Here is a 19,478-nt window from a genome sequence, read left to right as displayed (position 1 = left end):
CACAACATCTCCTCCAGGAGGAAGTGCGCACAGGTGTAGAGGAGATAAGAGCCAGCAAGATGGTGGGACTGAGTCAGCAGGGAGCCTGGACAAGGTGGGAGGAGACGCTGCAGCGGAAGATCTCATGGCCAGATCTCTGGTGGGCTGACAGCTACCGCATCAGTTTCCTGATCCAAGCCGTCTACGACACCTCGCCAAGCCCAGCAAACCTTCACACCTGGGGCAAGATTGAGACACCAAAGTATGCAAGAATCCGCGGGGCCTCAAAAGCCTGTACTGTGCGCTACACATTATGTGTTTGTAATAGACTATTGGTTGGACAAAACAAGCATTGTGAAGGTGTGTGAGGGCACTTCTCCCTATTTTCTAAACTTGTACAAACCAATCAAGCGATTAATGGAGAAAATAATAAGCAGATGAATCAATAATAATCATTAATTACAGTCCTATGCAAAATAGTTAATCTTTTGATCCTGAATTTGCACCTCAGCAGTCACAGTAAAATCCTGCTCTTACCTTAATATGCATGATTAATAATAATATGTTATAGTACATAATAGTTTAATGATCACAGGAGCCATTTGTCTGCATCGAGATTTATTTAGGCTACTTCTTTTTTAACAGTGTAGTATTAGTACTGTATTATATAGTGCTTTATAATAGTAATACCTCCTCCACCAGTGCTCTTAAGTGAATTCATTTGAACTCAACTCTGTGCCAACTGACTGGAAACATGCGACAGTAAATCGATTCCCTGACAGACACGGTGTGATTCATAACCTCGTCATAACAGCGTATCTGGAGCGGGAAGCGTTATTGTTGCTCTCCCGTTGCTCCGGGGAATGAAACGGAGTCTCGTTATAAAACTATCCACAGACTGTCGACAAGTTACTTCACTTCCTCTTAGCTCGCTGTGCGTCCAGTTGGGTAATACCGCCCGTTTATTTCAGGGCTTTGCTTCAGTTCCTGTTACTTGATGGCTAAAATGCAGAGTTAGTGGGGGGTATGCGGACAGTCTGTCAACACAGACACTATAAAGGCGATTTTAATTATTTTATCTGGCGCAACTGAACATCCCTAAAGCTCTACATGCATTTTAAAAGGATATTTATTTGAGCTCTGGTACCTGGATTAAAAAAAAAAATGTATTCTTGTCTAGCTCTATTCATCCTGGTTGCAACCTCTTCCATTTGTAAAGGTAAGTAAAGCTCTTATAATGATGTTTCTTGTTGTAGGTGAAGCATGGGGTTTAAAATGCAGAGCTGCTGACCGGTCAGATAGGCCTAAGGGTCTGAGACTTCTGGGAAATGCTTCTTTTGTTTTGGTTTCATTACATAATGTTCCCCTCAAAAAAAGTGACCGTTATTTAAAATGTCTTGAATTTAACTAGAAATATCACAATATAATATTCCTTTCAGCCAATTCGCATTTTAAATTATTATTATGTACAGTCACAGATAGGCCATTGAGACTAAAAACTGTATTTATTTATTTACAATGGACATTAATCAACACTGCATTTGACACTTAAATGTAAATTTGTCACAGTTAGCTAATCAACTAATTTCCATCTGTAGTCTTTCATTTGGGCAGGTTAAAACAAATGAGTGCATAATGTCACCAGTACAATGCTTCAACAAAACAATACAGTATAATACATAAATACATTACAGATATATAACAGTAATATATAAAAACAATGAGATTATTTAAAGACAGAGACAGAGATGAGGTGGTAAGACTACTTGATTACCTAAGTGCAAGTTTGGTTTGCCTTAATGTCTTAAATTTATGTTTAAAGGTTCATCTCACGAGGCACTTACTGTAAGTCAGAACACATATTTGATCCAAACTCAAAAGAGCCTTGTGAAATATATGAGGGTCAAATTACTCCGTGGACAAACACACACATACAAGTTTATTGAGCTAAAAGCTTTATGGATCATCTATCCACTCAGATTTAGTACATTTCATTTATGTAAAAGACAATTGTAAAGATTCTGCTGTACACTGGGATGGTCGTAGTTTTAATCCATGATACAATCTAGTCTATTCATGATCCATTGGAGCTGTTACTCAAAGAAAAAACATCACTATTGACAACTAAACAACGGATTCAGTTTAGTTTTTAATGATTGTTAGAAGGTTTCACCTGTTCTGCAGTCTGAAGTTTACACATGGATCAAAAAAACTCTATTATGTATTGTAACTGTAGTTCTATGATCTCAACTGGTGCCAAATGTAAAATGTTTACTGGTGACAAAAATAGCTTTAATTTGAATGATTTTCATTGTTATGGGCTTTTTCATTGCAAATATAGGACAGGAGCCTTTTCCAAACACCACTTGGCTTACCTACTTACTAATTCTGAGGTCCTGTCACATGCCTGAACACAGTTCCTGATTTATTTATGGCTAAAACAAAATGTGTGGGAAAAGCCAGGGAGAACTGTGTGGAAAAATTACAGGACTCTCATAAACCTGCTGCAATCCAGATGTGAAACAATATTTTGTACGGGAATTTGGCCAGAAAGTAAGAGCCGTGCAATGAGTTTGCAATCACAGTGCATCCCAAGCAGATCACAGACCCGTAACACTCCATTAAGATAAACAAGTATGTTATTGGAACAGTCAGGGAGCAAACAGTATAAGACTGTTTCTGTGTTGTGTTGTTGTAAACTGATTTTAAGTCGGATTTCCAGTCACAAAGCTAAGCATCAGATTTCCTGACATTGTTTTTTTTTAATCCACAAGGTAACACTTACTGCTGTTGTTAAAGGTCCAGTGTGTATACAGGCATCTAGCGGTGTAGCTGCAGATCGTTAAAAAAAAAATCTCAAAAACACGTCATTCTATAAAAACACAAACACAGACAGTTCCAATAAGTTCCCCTTATTTTAACCCATATTGCATACTCATGGGATACAACTATACTAGTAGAAATGACCTATAATAATAATGATGATGAATGATGAGTACTGATTCAAGTACCCTCAACTATCTGTCACTTGCTAGTACTGACCTCACAGTGCTCTCTTTCCCCAAATTAAAAATCTGCCTCAATACTCACTGGAATTATTTTAATCAGAGATAACATAAAGGCCAGGGATTGCTGTTGTGCTCAGAGTCCCTGGATGATTATAGCTGTTAGTCATGGCAGATACCCAATTTGCTTTATGAGTTAAGAGGAAAGACCTCTTAAACTCACATGCTACGGTGAGTTTAAGAGGTCTTTCCTTGGTACAGAATGACTAGCTCATGGGTGTGAACTCTCTACAGAGCCATTCATGAGCATTAAAGCAAAAATGTAGACAGCACAGAGTGGACAGTGTGTAGTGTAATGTGCTTTGTTATTTAAATTACAAAGCAACAAAGAGAGCATAGTTTCATGTGCTGCTGATGCTGCTAAAGATGGCTCTACTCTGATCTATCGAGATTACTGATACAGCATCCTCTTGAAAGATAAGGACTGATGGGTTTCTCCCCATGTGATTGAAACATTGGTGATACATTGTAAGAGAAGCCCTTGCTCAACTTGAAATAGCTTTATTTTATGTTATAAAATGGTCTATAAGAAGGAAAAGACTGCTACAGTATGAGCAAACATCCCTGTTGGTAGAATAACTCGTGCTGCATGTGAACATATACAGTATTGAATATGCAGTAACACTTCAAGTTGTTTTCTGTACAAACAGGTGTGGTTTGTGCTAAATCATTTAACTTATGGCAGGCATGAGGTGAAGTTTCAGTTTATCCTGTTTTTTTTCCATTTAAGATGTAATTGCCATTGTTTGGAACAAACACTGAAAGCCTCATAAGAAGACTTTGTTTGGCTGTTTTGCTGTGCTGTTTGAGCGTACGATGACCACCACATTTTGATTGGCTCTAGTTCTCACACCACTGCTGATGCTTTTTCTAAAATCTGGTTTTTAATCCATTGGCTATGAAGAAGAGGAGGATGTGTTTGATGTCAATCAAACTGCACAAATGTAGGTCATGTGCAGGTTAACCTGTCCCGTCTTTGCACGCTACGCCCAGTGCGGAAAAATCATCACAAAATCACAAGCTCTGCAGATTTAGATGGAATAAGATGGAAACCACCTGAAAGAAAGGGAAGTGGAACAGAGACTGGGAAACTACTATAACTGGATGAAGAGACTACCCCATAATAATAATAAGACAGCTTCCTTTTGTGCTCACCTTAGCATGGGAGTTGGGAAAGTTGCATTCAAATAAAATATAGGCTATTTGTTAAGTTCTTCACATGCTAAAGGCCTAACCTGCAACCTGCATAGTCTGTGTTACTAAATCACGAGAAGCTTAGAAATATTATACAAGTTAACAATAGAATAGAAATGTTTATTTTTTAAGTTAAATAGACATTATATCAAACTTTTGGACTACCTCTCAGCATTGTTAATACCCACACTCTTTCTCCCTGTTTGTGCGACGTGTAATAAGAAAAGAATAATTATATTTAATGTCAACATGATTTTAAAAAATGTTCCTTCTTTCAGAGTATGGTGAGTGCATTTATCTTGTTAGCTGTAAATCATCAAGCCATCGGTTAATGTTCTAATGCAATATCAATGTACATATGTGGGTTAGAGGAATAGTTTTCAACAGTTTGCTTACTACCATTTTTGCCAAGCATTGGATAAAAAAACTGATGCCACTGTCATGTCTTTACACTCGATATGAAGCTACAGCCAGCAGCAGTAGCTTAGCTTAGCAGACTGGAAACAGCTAGCCTCAAATTGTTAAATCTGTGCGACGACTGAAGTGTAAAAAGGAGCTTTAGAGGTCCTGGAAGGCAAATTTTGTTCCTGTTGGACAGAACCAGACTAGCAGTGCCTTTCTGTTTTCGGCCTTTGTGTAACAAAGCAAACCAGCTGACGGCTCTAGCTGCATATTTGCCATAAAGACACAACAGTGGTATTAATCTTCTCATCTAAGAAAGCAAACAAGTGTATTCCTTAAAATGTCCAAGTATCCCATTCATGTAAACTGCCTGTTACATCATTATTTATCATTATAATTGCAGGTCAGAACGTTTTCCCCAAAGATCCGTACATTGAAGTGGGATCCAGTATCAATATAGTGTGCCAGAATAACGTCCAAGGCAAAATATACTGGACGCTGAACAGTGAACGAATAGATAAAAGCTGGCCAGTCACTATCAACTCCTCACACAGCGTCCTGTCACTGCTGAACTTCACTCACAGCAGTGCTACACTGCAATGCCACAGTGCAAATACTCAAGTCCTCGGAGGCACCATTATCAGAACGTACAGTAAGAAGTGTTCTTAGGTACTTATATTCTGAAACTTAATATTGCACGATATAATGATATTTCATGTAATTGCTGACTTCCTTTTTTCACAGCGAAACCCAGCAATATGTCATGCATCTTGACTGATACGATTGGTGATAGTTGGTTCATGTGCACCTGGGAGCATCAGACTGATTCTTCATTGAAAATAAACTACACTGTCCTGTGGTGGGTTTCATATTTTCTTCCTTTTTTGAAGAACTAATGCAAGAACAATTCTTTGTCTTGTTGATGTCCGTACTTAATGTAAAGCATTTATGTCTTTCAGTAACTCATGCTCTAACCTGAGTGAAATCTGCAACTCCCAAGAAACATCATGCAAATCCAAATATGCGGATATAGCCGAGGAAATAACTTTTGTGGGGGATTTTAATGTTACTGTGAGAGCTAAACACGCTGCTTGGGAAGCGTTTTCAGAGCCTCAAGTATTTAAACTAAGAGAAATATGTAAGTACCATAAAGTAAATGTTGTAAGAAATTTTGTTTTAACATTGTACGTTTCTGCATTTTGATGTGTTAACCTGATCATATTCCCTTAGTGAAAATTAACCCTCCGAAGTTGAAAGTAACTGCCGTCTCTGATCACCTATTGGTTGAGTGGAAACCGACATACAAAGTCCAAAGAAAGTATCGCTGTCAAGTCAAATACAGCACGGTATGTCCCTCTTTGATCTCCTAACTTCAGCATGTGAGGTATTTACTGGAAGCAGCTGTGAAATCAGGAAAACACAGACTTTTACGCAACCATCCAATGACAGCGATTTCAAAACAGAAAGAAAGATGACTGTAAACAACCATAGAAATAAAACAGAATTAACATCCTCTCTCATGCAGGAAGAAACTAAGCTTCCCACAACAAAACAATAATAAATATAGTAAACATATACCTAGAGTTCATAAGAGCAATCTGCAAAACAGTTATCCCAAACAGTGAAGCTCATTCATGTCATTCATATTATGCGTGATCAGTGGTAGCAGATGGGAGAGATAGATTTAGGTTTAATTACATTAAATGATGGACATTGGCTGACTTCCATGTTTGTTTGGTTTTCAGGGACTTCTCCATTGCTTAGTACCAAGTCAGATATTTCTGACCTTTCCGAAAATTCTTAATGTATGACCTGAAAGTTGTTTACAAGACGGTAAAATATCAGTAAAATGTTCATTAACAACGTGTTTCATTTCTTTGTTAAACTTTTTTATTGTTATGTTTGTGCGCCTACGGCAGTAAGATTGCAGTCTGGTTCAAAACAGAAGCCGTCTGCGCTGACTTCGGAACTAACGGTTTATAAAGCGATTAACTTAAACAGCAATCTCTCCGCCACCTTAACCTAAGTGCTCTGCTATGTGAACCTAACCACTGCTATCTGTGACAAATACAGTAATCAAACGCCTCAGACTCAGTGTGCAAGGTTTCTATGCATAACAAATTCAATTGGATGACGGATAGAAATACGGGAAATATGGACTTTCCTGTGCAAAGGCAAAGGAAATTATCTCTGACCCTAGTTCTAAAAATGTAAATTTTTTATCAGCGCTCCTTAGGGAAGAAGATCTAATGAACGTGGCAACCAATCCCTTTCTCCCCTACAGCTGCTTCTGATTAAAAACTAGTACATTTTTGATTCTGTTTTTGCAATCGTGGCTGATTAAGGTGATTTCTTGTTTGTCTTTCTGTTCCAGGCTGCCAATGAAAGTACTCCAGAGGTAAGAGACACATTTCTCCCTGGCAGTCATAAAGGAATTCATGTTTGTTTGGTTTTCAGTCATTTCCGTCTCATTACCTACCGAGTTGGTTGTATGGTATGATACATTATGACACGGTGTAGGCAGCACTAGCAACAAATTAGCCTCAGATTGTAAGTGTAGCGGCTAGGTTAGCGTTCAATAGCACTAAACTGATCACAGATAAAACTAACATGTCAAATAACAAACAACAGTTGCAAAACAACTTAGTAAAAAATGGCTGTCAATATTTGCTTGGTCGCAGATTAGACATGGATATAACAATGGCTGTTAGTGAGCAGTAAATTGAGCCTTCTGACATTTACGTTTCATCATTTTACACCATAACTGATGGCTACTGAGCTGAACAAATTTTTGCATCTATGTTGTGTGTAGTACAGTAGTGTAAATGCCATGCACACTACTTTTTTGTTCCATTGTGGAATTTTGGAGGGTAGTAAAAAGTTCACACACTCACAATTCAGACACAAATAAATGGCATAACAGTAAATGTGGTTCACTATATAGTAAGTGGGTGATTCCAGACACCGCCAGTGCCAGTTAAACTCCAACTGCTATTAAACTTTATTGCTTCTAATGAAAATAAAAAAAGGTGTAAAAACTAGAGAACAGCTGGTTTTGATTTTTGCAGACCATTTCTGGTTTGCCAGGTGTTCCAGGTTGTCAATAAAGGAACTCCAAAATAAAGGCAAAGCATTTAATTTCATCAGCAAAACAAAACAAAATGTCCATTAAAAATCTGCCATAGTAAATAAGCGTGACTTTGGATTGTCAAGATCAAGGTTTCTTTATTAGTACCCAAGAGTATATGTGTTGTGCAGACAGGAGGTTCTGCATTACGGGCATAAAGACAAGACAGCATAGTTGAAAAAGATGAGTTTTCCTTCTTGGACTTGTGTAGAATTTGAATGGATGTTTCTAACTGAAATCTGTCTGGTTTTCCTTTTAGGTGCTCAATAAGAATCTGGCAGAACTTGAGAATCAAGGGATCGTGAAGATTGAAAATGTGAAGTCCTGCAGTAACTACACAGTTGCAGTCCGCTGTGCTTCAGAATCAGCCCCCTGGAGCGACTGGAGCCAGGAGGAGACAGTTCTGACCAAACTAAACCGTAAGAACAATGTCAAAACTGATAATGGCAGGCTACTTCGAGCTGTTGTGTTGTAATCAGACCCCTTGTTTTCCTTGACGCAGGTTCAGTGCAAATTCCAAGAATGTGTTAAGACAACGCTACAGCTCTCTTAAATCCTTGGGGAGATATTAAAACTTCTCAACGTCAAAAAAGTTAATAAAATCCATGCTTAAATGTAGGAGAGATTATGAGAGGTTTTGTCCACATAGGACTGATTTTCTACTTAACAGCACTTTGTAAGACCATGATTCCTCTTTTTAGACCCTCTGTGCTAATCATTGAGATAGTTTCAGTGTCATCTTTTGAGGTTTGGAGATAGATATTATGAAATTGGCAAAAAATACACAGAAATCATTACTTATAAGGAGAGCCACACAACAAGCCTTGTGGCTTATTTTTTGGCTTTGGTTATTATTTTTTAAGTCTTATTATCATTCTTACATTTTTATTAAAAAATGCTAATAAATGACAGAAACTAAACTAGATAAAGTATAGTATTCCCACTAACTGTCCATTACTGTGCAAAACAAAGCACAACAGTATGACCGCTTTTGTTTATAGTTACTTTTGTGTTTTTTGTGGAAACAATCAACAATGATTGACTTCTAGATGATTAACAAATTAATGAAAACAAACTAAATATCTTTATGTATATATATATATATATATATATATATATATATATATATATATATACACATATATATATATATATATATATATATATATATATATATATATATATATATATATATATATATGTTCTATATACATGTTACATTGGTTTTGCTTAAAGCTAGGGTAGGTAACGCTGGAGAAACTGGCAAGAGACAGATTTTAAAGTATCCAACAGCCATTGCCATTCTTGTGCAACTAGCTCGGTAGCTTTAGTAATATCTGCGTGCCGGCTTGTGGAAGTCTCTGTTCATGTGCAGGGGGGGCATAGTTAGGCAGGTAGGTAGGTGGACAGGTTGGCTTATTACAGGCCTGTGTCTGCTACAGATACCGGATTCTGTTAGTGGGGGCTCCGAGAGGGAATAAAGATCAGCTTCAGTGACACATTTGAGTTGCAGGTTTGGACTTGAATTATGAATATCTTAAGATCCTAATACAAAGTCAAAAGGGAAGTCTGTGTCTGGCTCGCACATAATGCATAATGTGTTAAGTTGACCCCTGAGGACTGATAATTCCAGGCCTGCTGACATAATCGCAGGTTTTCACAGAATTGAGAATGTATCATTTAGTAGGGGTTTGGGTTGCACAATGTATTACTTCTCATTTGAATTCTTGGAAGATTCCTAAAAAGTTAAGTAAAACCATTGACTAATGACGATTATAATACAGTGCATCCGAAAATAAAGCACTTCACTTTTTCCACATTTAGTTATGTTACAGCCTTATTCCAAAGTGGATTAAATTCATTTTTTCCCTCAAAATTCAAAACACAATACCCCATAATGACAATGTGAAAAAATTTTGTTTAAAATTTTTGCAAATTTGTTAAAAATAAAAAGCAAAAAATAAAAAATCACATGTACACAAGTTATCACAGCCTTGACTCAATACTTTGTTGAAGCACCTTTTGCAGCAATTACAGCCTCAAGTCTTTTTGAGTATGATGCTTGTCACATCTATTTTTGGGCAGTTTCTCCCAGTCTTCTTTGCAGGACCTCTCAAGCTCCATCAAGTTGGATGGGGAGCGTTAGTGCACTGCCATTTTCATATCTCTCCAGAGATGTTCAATTGGGTTCAAGTCTGGGCTCTGGCTGGGCCACTCAAGGACATCCACAGAGTTGTCCCAAAGCCACTCCTTTGTTATCTTGGCTGTGTGCTTAGGGTCGTTGTCCTTTTGGCAGATGAACCTTCACCCCAGTCTGAGGTCCAGAACTCCTGGAGCAGGTTTTCATCAAGAATGTCTCTTTACATTGCTGCATTCATCTTTCCCTCGATCCTGACTAGTCTCCCAGTACCTGCTGCTGAAAAACATCCCTGCATGATGCTGCCACCACCATTGGTCACCTCCCTGACTAAGGCCCTTCTCCCCCAGCTCTAGGAAGAGTCCTGGTGGTTCCAAACTTCTTCCATTTACGGATGATGGAGGCCACTGTGCTGTTAGGCAGTAACATAACAAAATGTGGAAAAAGTTAATAGCTGTGAATACTTTCCAGATGCACTGTATATTATTTACAGTTGTCAACAGTGGCCCTGTTCTTTACTTTTTGGGCCTTAGTCGATACCAGATTTATGACGCATATTTGATATCGACTAATTGTATTGTCTTATCATCATGTGTATTCCAGGGTGATTGTTTTGAGTGTACTTTAATCCTTTACAGAGAGTGATGTCAAGCTGCATCTGTGGAGAAAGGTAGCTGAAGCAGACGAAAATCGAGTTCGAAAAGTTCGTGCCATGTGGGCGGTAAGGAAGTCTCTCATTGCTGCCGTACCGTAGCATATTTTTTTAAATCACTTTGTTTCAAAACTCCTAATTCAAGTTTCAACTTCAACTTTAACAACCTGTATTTCTTAAGAGACATGGACGTTAAATTTCTGACTGACGGAGTGCTTCAAACTGTCTACGCAGGAGATTCCTTCAACGTGCCAAGAAACAGTTACCTACACTATCAAACAGACTCCCTACAAGCAACACATGACTGGAGTAGATCATATGGAGACTTCATGTGACAATTCAATTTGTGATGTGAACCAAGATGCGCACAGAATAAATCTCAAAGTCTTTCACAATAAATCCCTGTTTGTGGAGGACTCCGTTTATGTTCCTGCCATTGGAGAGAGTGAGTTTCAATGATATTGATTTTCCTTTTTTAATGAGTTACCACAATTTATGGATCAAATTGACTAATTTTAATGGAATAATTCTTCACCCTGATGACGGTTAGTGATGTGGTATCAAGATTTGTTATTGATTGGTTTATTTTCACTTGATCTCACTTGGCAGGACTCCCTCAAGTTACCAACATTCAGACCTCAACCTTTGAAGGCGTTATTCTGGTCAGCTGGAAGGCTCCTCGTGAGCCTGTCAGTGGTTACATGATCGACTACACCCACAATGGAAATATATACTCTTGGAAGGAGACCAAATACACTAACACAACACTGTTTGGTAGGTTAGACAACAGAGATGAAGTGGTTGATGGATGTCAGATAGAAAGATGGATGTGGAATACTTTATGGGTCTTACATGAATACATGGAATGAGCTTTGTAGACGATTCATCATCAAACCCATGACTTGTGTTTGTTGTTTTTATGGCCTGGGTGTGGCAGATAATGGATATACTAATTGAGCTGCGCTGTAATGCATTAGCGGTGCAGAGAGATCTCATCATATCATTTCAAAACAGACAAACCAAACACTGGCTCTAAATTGGCCAGTTTGTGTTTGTAGTGTTCCCTTCACGCTTGAAAAAAAGGAGGTGAAGTGAGAGAGTTGTAATCTGCAACTACACTGCTAGATACCACTAAATCCTACACACTTTCATATTTTGACCCCTGATGGTGACGCAAAATGAAAAGTCAGGGTATCACCAAAGTTATTACAGTTCATCCTGGATCGCGTGACTTTACAGCTGCAGTGGACAAAACCTTCTGCCTCATATCTCTCCGCCTAGCCCCTCCCACCAAACCCACAACAGGCAAGAATGCCTTCTCACTGAAATGACATGTGACTGGCCAAAGTCTCCTGTTACAGGCTAGATTTTCTAAAGCCTGAAAAGAAGAGATGCAGAAAAAGGCTAAAAAGCTAAGCTTTGGTTATGGCTTTTATGTGTTTAGTGTCACTTTACTGCAATAGATTTTGAGAACAGTCTTCCCTTCCCTACAGACCTCCTGGATAAGAAGCCATACAATATTACAGTAACTCCCCTCTTTGATGACAAGACAGGTCACAGCACACAGGCCCATCAGATCTGCTCCAACGTTGGAGGTACGTCATTCAGATTTTTTTGTTATTCCGAGAAAGGATTTTTTTCATGTTTTACCAGTCTGATTTTGAAAACACTATCCCTACAGATCCAGGGGATTTCACTAATGTCAATGTTCAGGCTAAGCACAAAAGCGCCTTTGTGAGCTGGAGCGTGAAGTCACAAGAGGCATGCAGGGGTGCTGTTGTTAACTACATCATCTTCTATAGTACGCAGGACGGACCACAGCTCAGTAAGTCCACCACACACTTGTTTGAAGTTTGCAACTGAATTGAAGAACCTTCATCTGACCTTTTTATGGCATTTCTGTCACTGCTTTCTTCTAGATGTTACTGTAGACAACACAACACAACACATTTCTTTGAAAGATCTGAATCCAAACACCCAATACAGCGTCTATGTCAAGGCCATAGCTCATACTGGAACTACCAAAAGCAGTGAGAGGCTCTTCGAAACCAAAAGATTCGGTGAGTAGACTGTAGGGGCTCCTTGTGAATATAAGACACACATTTAGCCTGAGTTCTATATGTACAAAACTGCAGCCCTCTAATGAAGGAATGTACAGATTTTAGATTAAATGACCCCCACCTTCAGATACTTTATTTACTAATGTGCTACAATAATGTAATGTTATTGAGTTTAAATATCTTATATTTATATTTATTATATGTGATTAAATCAGCATTCTGCCACCCCTTAAAGTCTCCACGTCACTTTCTGGCTACCCCATGGTTATTTAAATTCAACTCTGGATACGGCTCAAGATAAGACTGAAATCTGAAGCTATAATCTTTGCCCAATGTTAATTCTGGCAGTTGGTATTTTGTCCAAACTCAAACTGATGTATCCCTTGTGTTGCATGTTTTGGCATGTCGGGTTGAACGTGCAGTCGGCTGAGACACTGTTATTAAAGTCTAAAAAAAACATGTCCTTTAACATCTCCCTCTTCCAAACAAAAAGTTACATGCACAAGCAAGTAAAACACAACGTTGCTCAATTCAGTACAGTGAGGGCTTTTGCAGCTACAGTCTTACTTTGTCTGGTAAGACCAGCAGCATATAATGGCTAATGTTGGCTTGCTGTAGATATTGCTATGTAATGGACTGACTTCATGACTCTTCTCTGCTTGTACTACGTTTACACTATGTTTTACCATTGAACATTATCCCATTAATTGTCACTTGTGCTTACAGTAGATGCCGATATCCAAGCGTTACTTAGTCTTACTCTAATCAAGCCCAGATCTGACTCACAAAAGTTGCCAAGCAACCTTAAATCATTGACAAATGTTGAAAGTGTCAAACATGGAGGTCCTGGCCCATATCCACGGGTTTCAAATAACAACCGTGACAACCACTGTTTTTTCTGGCAAACTGAGGGCAGCATCTAGCAACCCAAACCAATTGGAGGTTCTTGGGTGCTAGCAGCTGCGAGCAGAGTTCCAGCTCTGTGAGATCTGGGCACAATTCAATTAGTCATTTCTGAATAAAGGCAGCATCAAATAGCAAAGGACAGATAATAAAGCCTGTGTGAAATAGAGCTACTGTTTTATATCAAAATATATATATTTGGTTGGGGTTCACAAATAAGTGTGAACAAGAGTTGTTGAGTGCCATTACTGTACGATGTTTGACATGATGATTCTGTTATTACTTTGCTGCCATATTATGATTAGGGGTAAATTTACTACAAGGAGTTTTTAACTGGTTGTAAAAAGAAAAATTCTTAATTTAACACTTATGCCGCTGTATGACCTACATAAGCACACAATAAGATTAGTTATTTATATTGTTATTCTTGATGCCTGACACTGGGTCAGAATCAGTCAGCTTCCCTTTGAAATCAGTGAAATAAAGTGGCAGAAGCACTACTGCTTTTGTCCTCAAGGGCTGCAAGAATCAACAAATCAACTTGTTGCTGCTTTATTCAGATCCCAATTATTACAGTAATTACTCTTATTAATCACTTAAAAAGTATGTTGAGTAAACCAAACTGACATTGTTTTGTAGCTACATGGTCAAAACATCATAAATTATAATGCCTCTGCGTAGCAGAACATGAACAGAGTTTCATTTATTTATTCATTCATAGAGAAGTGAGTCACTTTTCATGCTCAACAAACACTGAAACATAATTTATTTTTATTATTTGCTTTTTTTTGACAGATCCGGCTCTCATCACAGCACTCAGTGTGTGTGGAAGCATTTTAATAGTCCTCGTGTTATCTGTTGGATTATGCTGTGCTATTCAGTAAGTTTCAACCTTTTACTGTCAGTGATAATGTGATATGGAAGACACTGAACCAAGTACTACGTCAGCAATAATAAAAGGCATATTGCACTGGATTTTGTTGCTATACAGTGAATAATCTTGACATTTGTGACCACAAAATAGGTGGAAAAGATTCCAGGAGAAGCCGATTCCTAACCCTGGCAACAGTTCGCTGGGGTTGTGGCGGCCGACGGCTCATGACCAGGTGAACTCAGTGAGGAATTTTTAAAATAGCTGAGTGAGACGGTTCACTTCTAGGTTATTTGTGGTCGGGGAGAAAAACATGAAAAGGATTTTGGTTTTGTATCCTTCCCCTGGGTAGACTTTGACCAGACACCTAAAAAGTAAAGTCTGAGAATCTTTTTATGTAGTCAGTTAAATGCTCAGTTATATTGTCTGTAAATTAGAGCTGAAACAATTACTTGATCCAAAAAAATGTATTCAAAGATGTCAACTTGATAAAATATAATAGTCATTCAGTATTTCACTGTTTTCAGATATTTTACAGAAAGAACAATTGATTGATCCATAATGAAAATAATGGGTAGTTGCACTGTAAATTGCATTCCCCAACATGAAGATCTAAAGCATTTAGATCTATTTTCAAAGCCTGCTGCGCACTACCAGGAGTCAACCTGGTCTTTAAAAGTTGGCCTTTAATTCATCAGATTTCAAATATATCAAGTCTTAAAAAAAGAAATACTAGAATCAGCGTTTGTAAACTCCCTGAGGTTGCTTGCTAAAACCCTGAATTTCCAGAAAAAAGGACAATAACTTCATAATAATCCTAATTTAGTTAAACCATTGTACACTTACCAGACGCCTCCTGGTTTTCACAGACTTCTTTAATTTATTTTTGTTGTCTGTTGCCCTTCTGTTTAGAAAAATAATGAGGAAATAACCTCGGTGTCCTTGAAGGTAGCTGCAACCCTGATGTCCAATGAGTAGCCACACAATTTCATTCCCATCAAAAATGACTGCAGATTTCCCTCCTCTGAGGTCACTTTTTCTGGTCTTTGATCACCTGCACAGATGGATTTAGATGGAGACACTGTACTACTGTCATTATTCTGTAGTCAAGGTTTTATCGCCCTCTTGTTCACCCTTTTTGTGTCTGTGTGTCAATGTGTGGATCTGTCCACAGGGAATATGGCGCTTCCAGCCATTGAGTTATCCACACCAAAACATCTTCAACGTGGCTGACCCAGTGGAGGTACAGAGAACGTCCATCTCTCCACTAACTCCAGGCTGCCATGATAACCCAGCCAGTGACCAGACAGTGGAATACACTGACCCAGTCCTAGTCACAGCACCAGACATACAGAGCGAAGACTCAGTTGAACGTAAAGAGACACAGCATCCATCTCCTCCTGAAGAATCCACAGAACTGCTTTCTTCCGAGGGCGGCCCGTTGAGCCCATATCGAAGTCAGAGTTCTGTGGAAACTGCTCCCAGGACCAGTAAACCATGTAAGTCTGTTTCACTAAAACAGCCAGACAAGACACCACCTGTGACCATTTACGTAACTTTGGACATGTTTGAATAAGATCAGAGCAGGAAAAATGAAAACAATACCTTAAAGATATTCCAGGAATCGGGTCAGTCAGCTGTGAATGAATCAGATGTGGTTTAATCTTGCCAAAGACTTTCATCTGTGACATTATTGCTGCTGAATATAAAGAAAAAAAATAGTATAATTTATATCAGACTTCACTCCCCAGCTAATAAACTGCAATGTTTAATGTAAAATAAAAGCACATTTTGCTACTGTCTATCCTTTATTGCGCAAACATGTAATATTTATAGGCCAACAATGTGTGTAGTAGCTAGTTTATTAAGTCAACTTGATGTCTTTTGCAGCGATAATTATATGGAGGTAACTGTATATTCCACTAAAGGTTCTCCTTTAATGCAAAGTCAGACCTAAATACATATTTAAAAACATATTAATAACATACAACATAGAAATATGTACAATTACAAACTGCATTAAATATTATATCACAAAGTTCAGGTGTGTCCAAGTGTTGTAAATATGTATGTACATTTATGGTGTAAAAATCCTGTTATTAGCTATGTATTATGATAAGATTCTCATATGTTTCCTGTTTGTTATTAGTGATATCTGCACTTGTTAAAGCTGTACTAAACTGCTTAAAACCATAAATGCTGTCACTCATTGCAGCTTTTCTTGAACAACCTGGCATTAGTTTTAACAATTACATGTACATAAGCTGTTTCATGGTGTAGCATTTATTGTTCTCCAGAAATGTTTGAACTCGCCTGAGACGGTATAGTTGTATTTGTATAAAATGGCGCACAAATGGATACAGAACTACACTCAAGAAGCTGTTAAATATAATCCAATGTATTATCACAAATTCTGTCTTATTTATATATATTAAAATTGTGAATGGTTGAAATGGTGAAAGTTTACTACTTAGCAAAGCACACTGCACCATTTACTAAATATTCACCGAGTTAAATGGGTTTGAAAAAAACTGCATGAATTTTGTGTTTATTTATATTGTATGATTTTGTACTTTATTAAACAACAACGTTAAATAAAGCACAGATTTGTTTCGGTTTCACAGTTTCTTGTTTGTGTCCACAACGTTTGTAATGGTTGATATAGTCTGTGATTGGAGGCAGATGGATGTGGGGGGGTGTTTTTTCCACAGAAGAGTAAATTGTGAAACAGTGCATGTCATCAGAAAAGAGGAAATCAGCTGTTTGAGAAATCTACTAACACTTGTGAGACCAAAATAAATAACATAAGCCTACATTGTCAGAACACAGTTCACAAAATAAACAACAAATCATTAATGTTGTCCTTTTTTTGTTTGTTTGTTTGTTTGTTTGTTTGTAGACTTATTATTTACATTTGTGTCCTGTCCTCGTAGGAACCAGCAGGTGGCAGTATGTCGCAGGCTGCCACCTGAACTACAGACATTACCAACAGGGATTAGAAGGCTAGCTGGTTTAGCCACAGCTAGCTAGCACGTTTGGTGACGGCTGTGACGTTGTGCTAGCTAATTGCTAACAAACTGGATTTAAAGAGAAACCACTCAGACGATAATATCACTCCTGGGGCACGTTGCTCTGCCGCGAGTCGTAGAAACATATGTCTCGCGTAAAAGCATGCCGGCCCGTCAGAATGTTTCCCGGGCTTGAACTTGTTGGATGACTCTGCTGCGTTAAGTAGCTGAAGGGCCCCGAGTCCGCGGCGCTCGAGTGAGCGACAGCCGGGGGACGGCGGCGGTCTGAGCGGGAGGGAGCATCGAAGCCACCGGCTAGCCACTAATAGTCACCGCACCACGACTTCTGTTCACCATGTCACACACCGGACCCCCTCCTCGGTGGCGGAATTGTCCCAGAAGAGGACAACCCGTGGCAGGTGAGGAAAAACAAACAACTTGACAACAGATCAACCTTTTAATTGAGCTATTTGTACGTTAGCTAGTGCTAGTGCTGCGGTAGCTAGCTTAGCGGTTAGCTGCGCGATTTACTGCCGTTTATGTTCGTCACAACGTGCTGGTGAAACGTGACTGTGTGTCTTTTCTGTCAGGTTATCACCCAAGTTTTATCTTCCTGATATAACACGCAGCGCTTTGCGATTTATTTATTTTTTGTCCATTTTCAGTCGCACATTGGTGCTAGGCTAACGTTAGCATCACAACACAGTGACGCTAGCCAGCGCTGTAGTCTGAATAAATGTGTCGTTTTGTTTAAATTAAGAGGTGGTTGGTGTGAATTGGGATGCCGACCTCATTGAGACGACACTAGCTAACTACATAAGCTGAGACTTTTATTAAGGAGTATGTATATTTGCCACATGTAGCGAGGGCAACTTAATTTGTCATATTTTTAAAGGAAGTTTGGTATTACACCATTCACTCGCGTGTTGTTTAGCTAACTTGCTACCTGTGGCTGATGGGCTTTGAAACCTAGATTTTTAAAAAAATCTAACTAACAACCCTAATTTAATTTTCAGCCAAATTTGAGTTTGTGGGCTGTTTCTTGCATTTGTTTTTCTATAAAGTGCATTAGAAAAGTGCTACTAAGTTGGCTAGCATCGCTATCGAAGCATCACGTGTCAAAACAAACCGGGGCTGTAGCATGGTTGTGCATGATGCTGTAGTTGTGGTCGATATCCAGTAAAGCCGTCTAAATATAAATAACATGTTTACTTAACTAGATCTCGCATTTGCCAGAACATCTCCACTTCACGTCTGCTTTTACCAGCAGTAGTCTAAACAGATGTAACACTGAAGGGCACAGTTGGTGGTTCTGGCCCTTTTTAAATCCATACTTCAGGTATAGTACACACAGTCCAGAGACATGCCAACAAATAGTGTGTGTGTGCTGTTTTTATACTTAATTTAAAACCTGAATGTACTTCTTCTGTGCTTTGTAAGCCCTGATATTTAAACCCATGAAAATGCCACATTTGTCTGGTGATTTGTCCTCTTGATTTGGTTTGATAAAACATGTTAACCATTTCATTTGTTGACAAAATGTTTGTGTGGTAGACTGGGCTTTACAGAAATCAGCAAGTAAATTCAAGATAAAATCCTAGGGTAAATAAAAAACAAGGTTTTGGTGAACTAATCTATTCATTGGCTTCTTCAGGTTGCTACTCAGAGTACAGTGTTTTATACTTACGGCTGCTGCTTTATTACTTGTATTTTACCCTCATAGCTAAATTCCTGCCAATGAAAACGATGTTGGGTCCCAGATATGATGACCAGGTTGCAGAGGAGAACAGGTTTCACCCAAGCATGCTGTCCAACTATTTAAAAAGTCTTAAAGTAAGTAACTCCTTGAAGACTGAAGTTCTGAGTAACATTTTGAAGTTGAGAGACCCACATCTCACCATGTCTTTTTTTTGTCTTTCCTCAGGTGAAAATGGGTTTGCTTGTGGATTTGACGAACACTACTCGCTTTTACGATCGCACCGAGATTGAAAAAGATGGCGTAAAATATATGAAGCTTCCGTGTAAAGGGTATGAGAACATCTGCTGTCATGAGTTGAACTAGTCGAAAGTTAATTAGTAA

At 38.5% G+C, this 19,478-nt stretch overlaps 2 protein-coding genes across 4 annotated transcripts in view; both read left to right on the top strand.

Moving 5' to 3' along the window:
• The first annotated feature begins 874 nt into the window (after positions 1-874).
• Positions 875-17,008, top strand: LOC127368488 (interleukin-31 receptor subunit alpha). 2 transcript variants are annotated; one of them, XM_051409345.1, is made up of 16 exons: positions 875-1,198; positions 5,044-5,292; positions 5,385-5,499; positions 5,600-5,778; positions 5,871-5,986; positions 7,015-7,038; positions 8,027-8,186; positions 10,543-10,625; positions 10,791-11,001; positions 11,166-11,330; positions 12,050-12,151; positions 12,238-12,381; positions 12,476-12,616; positions 14,315-14,399; positions 14,544-14,625; positions 15,303-15,558. In XM_051409345.1, exons 1-16 carry the CDS (start codon positions 1,144-1,146, stop codon positions 15,366-15,368), a joined length of 1,977 nt encoding a protein of 658 aa, XP_051265305.1. In that variant the 5' UTR covers positions 875-1,143; the 3' UTR covers positions 15,369-15,558. The 2 variants fall into 2 exon arrangements, with proteins under 2 accessions (XP_051265305.1, XP_051265304.1); XM_051409344.1 differs by lacking the exon at positions 15,303-15,558 and adding an exon at positions 15,565-17,008 and having other exon boundaries at positions 881-1,198.
• A 371-nt stretch (positions 17,009-17,379) lies between these two features.
• Positions 17,380-19,478, top strand: part of rngtt (RNA guanylyltransferase and 5'-phosphatase) — an 80,734-nt gene continuing 78,635 nt past the window's right edge. Inside the window, exons 1-3 of one of the 2 annotated variants that reach the window (XM_051408748.1) lie at positions 17,380-17,817; positions 19,122-19,231; positions 19,323-19,426. In XM_051408748.1, coding sequence (XP_051264708.1) covers positions 17,754-17,817; positions 19,122-19,231; positions 19,323-19,426 — 278 coding nt within the window. In that variant the 5' untranslated portion in view covers positions 17,380-17,753. The remainder of the gene's footprint in view (positions 17,818-19,121; positions 19,232-19,322; positions 19,427-19,478) is intronic. The other variant, XM_051408747.1, reaches the window with a different exon arrangement.

This window comes from Dicentrarchus labrax, unplaced genomic scaffold, assembly GCF_905237075.1.
Source record: "Dicentrarchus labrax unplaced genomic scaffold, dlabrax2021, whole genome shotgun sequence".
Classification (NCBI taxonomy): domain Eukaryota; kingdom Metazoa; phylum Chordata; class Actinopteri; family Moronidae; genus Dicentrarchus; species Dicentrarchus labrax.
The sequence above is the reverse complement of the archived record's forward strand: the minus strand, read 5'-3'. Positions and strand labels throughout refer to the sequence as shown.

Excerpts from the sequence above, each read along its gene's own strand:
- LOC127368488 (XM_051409344.1), top strand. The coding sequence starts at position 1,144 with ATGTATTCTTGTCTAGCTCTATTCATCCTGGTTGCAACCTCTTCCATT. Across the intron at positions 12,152-12,237 it reads GATCTGCTCCAACGTTGGAG|ATCCAGGGGATTTCACTAAT; the intron begins GTACGTCATTCA and ends CTATCCCTACAG. Across the intron at positions 12,382-12,475 it reads GCAGGACGGACCACAGCTCA|ATGTTACTGTAGACAACACA; the intron begins GTAAGTCCACCA and ends GCTTTCTTCTAG.